Genomic DNA, 9,101 nt, shown 5'->3' with positions numbered 1-9,101 from the left:
AGAAGAGAAATGATTAAAAAAAATGTGTGTAAGTTGCAAGATCCACTCATATAGAGATCAAGATATACTCGCAGTGGCACCACACACAGGTGTGCTGTAACACACTCCTATGTTATGACGTGTGTGTCACTATGCAACCATGCAAACGGCATGTTTCAGATTCCTACCACCTAGTGGCCACTGACTATGCTTTCAGTTACAGGTTCTGGATATGCAGAGCAGGCGTTTCCACATATTAATTCATTTCACCAACGCCCTGGCATTGTGAATACAAACATCTTTTGTTTTGACAAAGTGCACGGAGCGATACACGGGTTCAATGCCGTCGAGTGCACATATCAACGAAGCCATAAAAAAGAAAAGAAAGCGTCTAGAAAAGGAGAACCGGCCTCGTGAAAGCAGACACTGACATTCAAAAGAAGTTCCTACCACGCAAGAAACATAATGACAAAACAACTTTTAAAAGTGACAGCATTTTTAATTTAAAAACCACATCCGCACAGACAGAGAGCGTCAGTGAATATCCAAGAAGTTCTTGATTGACAGTTTCACGAGGAGGAAAACAAAACGACGCTTGGCTGCAGGATATGAGGAACAAGTGTGGGTTCGACAGTCAAGGCGCACGAGGCGGTTTCACGCTCAACGCGGACAAAAGAACGAAAAATGCGGAAATTATGTGGTTACGCTGCTTCCCTAAAGCGTTGCGTTGCCTTCATCAATCCTGTGTTAATCTCCGTTGTTGTTCCTTTAAAGATATAGACTTCCAAACAGGGCGTCCGTGGGCCGCCTCAGTCCCTGAGCAGCCCCAGCTTCTTCAGGGCCTCGCGGCGCTCTCCTCCGTTTTCTGCACGCGGGCAGATCAGGACGCTGATCCCTTGCGATCGGGGCAGCTTCGGAGAGCCTCCGGATTGGGCCGGCAGGGACCTCCGGATCTCGGGCAGTCTGCTGGCGACTCGGTCCCCCGGCGGACCCTCTCGCACCGCGCTCGCAAACTCATTCTGGTTCCCCAGAGAAGCCGGGCGCGCCCTATTCCGATGCAGCAGGATGGAAGCGGCGGCGTCGGTGGAGTCTTGGCTCGCCATGTAGTCGCTTAGACCCAGACCGGAGCGCTCCAGGGTGGCCGATTTGACACCGGCGACCTTTGGTGACATTAGATGATGGACCAGGGTGGTAGGGGTGCGAGGGCGCTCTGAGGCGTCTGCATCGGCGGGCGGTTTATTATCCGAGTCACCGAAATCAGGAGGTGCCGGCAGGACCGCCCGAGCCGAGGAGGTAGCGGACGGTGACGCCGTGGGGGAGGCAGGAGGGGGTCTGTAGGCGGAGGGGTGCGGCGGCGTGAAGGTCAGCGTGTGCGGCGACCTCGGGCCGATTGGAGAAAGAGGACCGGTCCATGACTTCCTGGGTTTGAGAGAAAGGATGGGGCTCAGGGCGGGTCCTGAATCTGCGTCTGCATTCAGCAGGCCGAGCTTTCTGAGGGCCTCGACGTGGACCCTCTGGGGGTCCAGCGAGAGCCGCTCACTGAGAGTGGGCACCGAATGTCCAGAGTTGTCTTCGGAGATGGTCACCGTCCCCTTGTGCGACTTCAGAATGATGTTGGCGGGAAGCTTCTTGGGCTTAGGGTACACGGCGGGCGGACTACGGAGCGCTTCGGGAGGAGCGCTCATCGGGAGATCCGAGCCGAGGACCGGAAGACTCCGTTTTCGAGGCGGGTTCGGATGATTCGGGGTCAGAGATGAGCTCACGGTGTTTCTCTTCACAAGGGCTCTCTGGCGTAGCTGCTCCAAGTCCACAGCTGCTGCTGCTGCGGGCTCATCGGATATTGTCGGAGGCAGCGGAAGGTCCGGCTCATCCATGAAGTCCGAGGGAGGCTGGATCACGTCGATCGCAGAGGCCTCGTCGGACGGGCCGGGACAAAGACCGACGATCGGGACGATCTGAAGGTGGCCGTCTCCGTTTTGGGATACACACAACTGAGAAGCTAACGGGTGTTTTTTAAAATCCGGAGCGGGCGGTTTGGGTTGAGTCATCGCGCTCATCGGTGATGCCGAGGTCGGATTCGGAGCGCGATGCTCCGCTCGGTCTTCGGGGAAGAACGCTCTGGATCCAAACTGGGATGTCTCATCTTCTCCGGACGCATCAGACCTTAAACTGGAAACGTCTGAGAGGGGGGGAAAAAAAGCACAATTACTGCGATTAGTATTGTGAGGTATTGACGTCACCTTTCGCGAAATTTTTTCCAGTGTGCTTATCGACGCGAAATCGTTTTTAAGAATGCAAAAACGTAACATTTCAAGACCGTGAACATACCATTTGCTCCCCTGCCCGCCTGGAACGGAGGATCTGACTCATCGTTGGACAATCCGCTGTCCTCCTGCACCTCCAGCCCATCGATCATCTCCTCCAAATACATGAGGCACGCCCTTTCTTCTGGAGATAAGTGCTCCATGCTGTCTTGACTCTGCAGACAAAAGAAGAAGGAGACTGTGAAATCCCTTTAAAAAAAAAGAAGCTGCACACGTTCTCAACTCGCCCTCCATTCGACCCATAACACGGCCACCGGAGTCCAGACGGGTCAACGTTGTTTGGTCTTCAAACAGCAGCAAAGGAATGACTCATCTTAACACGCCCGTCCTGTCCTCGGCGAGCTTTCGTTCTAAATCAGCCTGTCGGAAGAATATATTTCAAGTGACTGCCGGTGCATGTGAACTTTTAAAGAAATCTCCGGCTGAAAAACCTTTAACGGCTTCTCTCCGCGCCATGAAACGGGATCACTTCCTCCCGGCTTCTCTCGCCACAGCCCGATGCACAGATCTCAGTTCTTCACTTTAAAAAAAAACGTTACACCAAAAGACAGAAGCGTTGTCGTTAAAAAAAAGGAACGTTTGGTTGGGAGAAGTGCGTCGATGTGTTATGCGACGAAGCGAGAAAGGTCCGCGTCTGCAGCGGCACTCACGTAGCCGGAGTTGGCGCTGATCACACTGTCGCAGCTCCCGGCGCTGTCCAGATTGCTCGCGGATTGCATGGCAACGCCGCCTGGCCACGTGTCGCTCTTCGGCATCGCACAGGGAAGAGGGCGGGACCCGGGCCTCGCGGTCCTCAGCCGACTGCGTTAAGAGTTCGTTAGGAATCGAGTCTGGGGAAGAATCTGGAGGGAAAAAAGGGTCGAGGAGAAAATGGGACAAATTGACCAAATCAGATGAAATTTGTGTGGCATCTCTTTCTCCTTTTATACATTACATCACATGTCATTTAGCAGACGCTTTTATCCAAAGCGACTTACAATAAGTGCATTTCAACCTAGAGTACAAACTAAGAACAACAAGAATACATGAAAGAAACATTTCCTCAACATAGTCGAACTACAAAAGGAGCACAATAAGAGCTATTCAAGTGCCACTGAAGTGCTAATCTGTGTTTTACTCCAGATATAGTCGGAAAAGGTGCGTTTTCAGTTTCCGGACGCAAAGACTGACCTCCCTAGATTAGCACTGACATATAGTTTAAAACAATACACAGCATACAAAACAATGACGCGTAGTTTTTCAGTTTATTTCTGGTAGCAGGGTTTATGTTCGACATCAGCTGACAGGAAATAAAGCTGCTGATTTACGAGCCTAAAACGGACCGTTTCAGACAGAAGGAGCATGCAGGTATATTCAGACAGACAGAATGAGAAACATACACACATGAGGAAAATATATCTCCTTTAGACGTCTTAAAGTGACCAAAGTCAAAACACTATTGCTGAGTGGCGGGTAAAGAGTGGGCAGACGAGCTCCAAGTGGGTCTATTTAACCCTCCTGTTACCTTTAGGGTCAATTTGACCCCATTCAATGTTTAACGTCGGTGTTCTTTGGGGTCAATTTGACCCCATTCAATGTTTAATTTGACCCCAGGCGGTTTTTCACTGTGTCAAACATATAAGAAATATCAACTTTTTTATATATTTAAAGGGCTATTTAGGTAGTCAACAAACAAACATAAAGTACCTCGCACTTAAACTTGGGAAACAATATTAATTCTAATAATTTTCTGGAGGTTTTAATTGCTGGGGTCAAATTGACCCCGAGGGTAAAATATGTGAGTAAATGTGAAGGTAACAGGAGGGTTAAACAATCCCTTCTGCAGAACCGTCACAGCTGATGGAATAAAGGATTTATTGTAATTGTTCTTCCCGGCCATCGGGACATTCAATCTGCGGCCCGATGGCAGCTGCCGACAAGCCGGGCCGGCGACGATGAATGGGGGTCATCGTGGATCTGGATTGCCTTTTTTAGGTTGTGGATTGAGGGAATAAATCGTGGAGGGGGGAGTCGTTTGTCTCCAGTGATCCCGCTCAGCTGATTGACGACCTGCGTCAAGACACCACGAGCCTCGATAGTCCCCACAATGGGCTCGTCCGCACCGCAGCAACAACTATTAATGTCTAATCTTTCCATTAACGTGATGAATAAATGCCATGAATTACAGCCAACGCCTAAATGATGCTCGTGAATGCAACAGCTCTCCTATTCAAGATGTCGAATGAGCCGTCACTGACATATTAAATATAACCATTTATGCAAATTGATTCATTCAGTAAATTAATTAATTGGTGAATTTGCGAAACAAACATTTACATTTTCTCACGCCCGTCTTAAAACAATGGCCATGTGCCTTATGGGCATTTAAACTGGTTTTACTTGCTGTTATGATGGGACACAGTCCTCATTTTATTTTATTATCTATTTTTATTATCTTCCAAAAGGTCCAAAAGGTATTTTCAGGACAAAAAGTGAACTTTGTCACTAAAAGAGGCTGTATGTTTTGGAAGATATCCACTTCATGGGTCAGACCGTTGAAGCCCAATAATATATTATGTTAAGATACACTTTGGAATACAGTTTTATGACTGTTAAAATAAGCAACAAATCAGTCATGAGCCATATGGTCTCGTGTGACCAGTAGCTAATGTTCTGCTTCTCTTGGTCTTATATGCTACTAGAGTCGGATGGCGCACGAGGGCCGAGAGTTATCGGAGTAATGACCGGAGCACGAGCCAGGAACAGACACTCCTTCGGTCGCGGATAATAAAATGTCTGCTCTGCCGGTTAGAGACCCTACTAAATACAATTATATGCGATACAGGGTATATGTTTCTGGAGGAAATCGAGGTGTAATGCATTTTCTGTCAGCAGCAGCTCAAACGGGGTCAAAGGTCGATCGGTGACGACGGGGCTGTCGCGGCCGTCGAGGACAGCCGGGCCATGTACTTTTTTTTGTTGTTACCTTGAAATCTCAACGGTGTTTATAAGGTCGAGTCAAGTTTTTTTTAAACTCAATATATTTATATACGTCTACTTTTTGACATGCGGTACCAGGTACAATATTTATTGGCATGAAGACGGGACGTTGCAGAAATTCTAATTATTGATTTCTGATCAAACCGTTCTGAATCCCCAGGATTTAGACCTCGGGATTTCTTAAAAATCCTGGCTATGACCTCGGTTTTATTGATTCATTTTAAAAATGTTTTTCACCTTTCACCACCTAAGCTATTATACTTTTGTCATGCTACATTTTTGGGCTGTTGACCTTAAAATGAAGAGCACTCGCGATTTATGAACAGTTTTCCTTCGCAGAATTTTCCATTTGAAGGATTTTCAGAGGCCGAAATCAGTCAAAACAAACCCCATATGTGCCATTGGAAAAAAAGATTTACGTAATTAGTAATTACTTTAATTAATTACTAATTAAAGTAATCAGTAATTACTTTAATTACTTAAATCTTAATTTTCTTCATTTTCGAAGTGATCTGCGTCTGAAGGTACAGTGCAGTGGACATTTTAAACGGTGTCCAACAGAAATGAACTTGTTCCTCCTGAAAGGAATGGCTGTGTTTGGAAAACAACAAAGCTGCACTAGAATTTCCTCACTTGCTTTAAGAAAATATAGAGTTTAAAGATTCAAGTAAGTTACAATACAAAACAACAACAGCAAAAAAGACAAAGTGAGAGGTATATATTTAGTGAGTGCTTCATACCGTGGCATCATAGATGACCCAAAACAATGACGTTATTGTCTTGTTGACATGACAAACAGCAAGGACAAACCCTGATCACCAACACCCACATTCCCTCATGTTTTCTGGCTGCAAGAACCTGTTGACAAAACACCGGCTGGCCTCCGCGTGAACGCTTTTAATAGCTGCTAATTACTGTCCCTCCCATTTAGTTTGGCACAGGGAGAAATAAACTGTCCAAACCGGGGCCCGCCAACGCCAGCTCACTGCACCCACAGCTGAGTCAGGAATGTCACTTTGCTTGCTTTCACGTCTTTATAGACAACTCTGAAAAATAAAGACGAGCGCTCTGACCTGACTGGGTGTTCGGCACGAAGCACAAGTCGGAAGACACTTTAAAGAAGGGGGGATCGGCCTCCGTGTTTACCTTGAGATGAACAGCTGCACAGTTATCCAAAGAATCCTCAGCGCAGAAATATAGCGATTGATAAAAGGGAAAAAAAGTGGTCCAAAATATGTGAAGTATTCATTCAAGGGCAGCCTATAGAGCTCACGAATGTAATGATTAACAGTAAACACAAGTTCAATGAGAACACCAGCAGTTTGTGGGTTGCACAATAGAACAGACATATTTCATTAATGTTTAGCTTGGCATCTCGTCCCACTAAGAAGACTGTATTATTGACATTCATGTGCAAATATTTGTACTTTCCCTGACTCAATCTCTCCTAAGCCACCAAATAGTCAGCGATGAGGTGATCAGCGTGTGCTCTTTGTGAAGAGATGTGAGCTGCTCTGGAGCATGACGAGCGAGTAAGGCTGGTTTTATGTGGGATTATGTATTCCACTCAGTCGACCCCAGGCTGCTAACTGACAGAGGACGATAGGGGGGGTCGGTCGCTCTCTTATAACCTCTACAGCTACAGAAAATTACAAAATAAAAGCCTTTAGCATTTTTATGAAACTTTTTTTTCTAAAATGAGATTGATTGCATTTTCAGAAAAAGCATTGACGAACTTCTTTTTGTTGTTGCATAAAAACAAAACAAAGAAACACTCACTTCGAAACCGGAAGTATTTTACTGAACAACTCACCGCAGATGTTTTGAGTGCGTAGAAGAAAATAAAAGATCTATTTTTTTTTATATAGAAGTCAGTCCATAATCGCCTCTCTCCCATCCGACAGTAGCAGCTCTGCTCCTGGAAGTGAAACTACACGAAGGGAGAACTCACGGCACAGGTAGGGAGATTGCTGCAGCCAGGTGAGTCGGTCCGCTTCCGGACATGCGCGGTGTGTTCTTGGCCAATCAGCGCGCGTCTGATCGAGAGGTTTCCACGGAGGAGCCAATGGAACAACAGCAGCCAAATAAACTCAAGAAACTTAAAAAAAAAAAAAATCAAATACTGAAATGGAAGCGTAAATAATAAAAAAAATCTTTAGATTTGTTTGCATTTTTAAAGTTGTACTTATTGGTTTACTTATCTTTGCAACACGGCAGGGTGCTTTAACATCAGCAGGCTAACATGCTCACAGTCAGCATGTCGAGACGGTATAAGGAAAGTTGAGGGATAAACCAAATCATGACAATTCACATGAGCCTTCAAAAATTCACAGAGATCCATCCGATATTTAACGAGATATTTCCACTAAAACCCCCAAACGCCAACTTTATGGAGACGCTATAGGGTGAAAGTCTGTGAGATACATCATCTGGAACATAAAGGCCTGAACGCGTGAGCGGATCACCAAAGTTGTTGGAGTTCATCCTCTCTCACCTTGCATATCTCTCACGAATGTCATTGTAATCCATCCGACAGTTGTTGAAATATTTAATTTTGGACCAAAACGATGGACTTCTGTTTATCGTCCTCCAGAATGACGCTCACCTTGTCCAATGGACTGTATTGTCAACAAGTTAGCAATCGACGTTACAATTTCTGTGTATCGATTCCTCTCTCAAAGTAACGTGTATTATTCTAGATTAATAATTTATTCAGAACAAGAAGCCGTGAGTATTATTGAAGGAATTTATTACATTTATAATCATTACCAAACAAAGCATGAGCACAGGCCTGGGGAATCTCAACAATTTGGTAATCCTGAATTGTTTTATTTGGTCTCATAACAAATATATAAAGCTTTGAGTCAATGCGTGTAAACTACATTTGAATAAATTAGAAGTGGCACGATACAACCGCGTCCTGTGTATATCCTAAAAAGAACCAGCGTGTTTTACGAGCTCTTCTGCTTGTTTACAGGCGGCTTGCTGTGAAGAGCGTGTCAGTGTGCGCCTGTTTCCTGCGTTGGAGAACAAAGCACACCTGTCTGACGATGTCAGCCTCACGATGAGGCCGTGACGAGACGCTCGGTTTTCCAAGAACAGCAGCAGACGTCTGTGACGTCCGTCGCACATCTCTGAAACCTGAGCAGACGTGCACATTCACATTCATATCTGGCCCCCCATAAATCATCATCAGTCACCGTTGCAACAGCACTTGTTGTTGTTTTACATACCATGAGGTAGCTGTTGTGCAGGTGATGAATAAAGGTCATGTTAAATATATTCTAAGGGAAATACTTTTTCTGTATAACGACAGTGTAATAACCGCTTCCTGTTTCCAGAAAACAAAAAGGTGTCACAGACAACATAAAGTTGTTTTTGGGCCAGCAGCTCCATTACTGGAAAACTAAATAAATAATGCCAATGCACAACCTGGAGCCGGGTAAATCTGAAAAAAAAATCTATTGGATACATATTTGTATAAATGTGAGCGTAACATTTTTTGTAAATAATGTTTCAGACCTGTAAAGTTTGTAAAGTCATAACTATTAAAGGATCTACATGAGGATAAATGAGGCCAAACAATTGAGAGTATTGAGCAGTAATAACTAAAAAATGTGCTAAAGTTAAACATTGAACAAAATAAAGAATGTAAGAACTTCCTAAACAACTTTAAAGGAACAGTGTGTCACATTTAAGGGGATTTATTAGCCAAAATGGAAAGTAATATTAGTACAAATGTTTTCTTTGAGTATAATCACATGAAAATAAGATTGGAATGTGCAGTTTATATGTAAATATGGCACAGGCCGTCCTTTA

General features: G+C 45.0%; 1 protein-coding gene and 1 long non-coding RNA gene across 6 annotated transcripts; one reads left to right on the top strand and one right to left on the bottom strand.

Moving 5' to 3' along the window:
- Positions 1–457: 457 nt before the first annotated feature.
- On the bottom strand, positions 458–7,186 carry LOC130199949 (specifically androgen-regulated gene protein). Of its 5 annotated transcripts, none has more exons than XM_056423822.1 (4): positions 7,096–7,186; positions 2,954–3,145; positions 2,308–2,458; positions 458–2,158 (listed from the first exon to the last, which is right to left on the bottom strand). In XM_056423822.1, the coding sequence occupies exons 2-4, from the start codon at positions 3,056–3,058 to the stop codon at positions 789–791; spliced, it is 1,626 nt and encodes a 541-aa protein (XP_056279797.1). In that variant the 5' UTR covers positions 3,059–3,145; positions 7,096–7,186; the 3' UTR covers positions 458–788. The 5 variants fall into 5 exon arrangements, with proteins under 5 accessions (XP_056279797.1, XP_056279796.1, XP_056279798.1 ...); XM_056423821.1 differs by lacking the exon at positions 7,096–7,186 and adding an exon at positions 6,429–6,519; XM_056423823.1 differs by lacking the exon at positions 7,096–7,186 and adding an exon at positions 6,356–6,425.
- Positions 7,023–8,564, top strand: LOC130199950 (uncharacterized). Its single transcript, XR_008832916.1, has 3 exons — positions 7,023–7,109; positions 7,187–7,262; positions 8,260–8,564. It is a non-coding gene; the product is annotated as an uncharacterized LOC130199950 (long non-coding RNA).
- Positions 8,565–9,101: the final 537 nt, after the last annotated feature.

The sequence above is a fragment of the Pseudoliparis swirei genome, chromosome 9 (genome assembly GCF_029220125.1).
Source record: "Pseudoliparis swirei isolate HS2019 ecotype Mariana Trench chromosome 9, NWPU_hadal_v1, whole genome shotgun sequence".
NCBI lineage: Eukaryota > Metazoa > Chordata > Actinopteri > Perciformes > Liparidae > Pseudoliparis > Pseudoliparis swirei.
The sequence above is the reverse complement of the archived record's forward strand: the minus strand, read 5'-3'. Positions and strand labels throughout refer to the sequence as shown.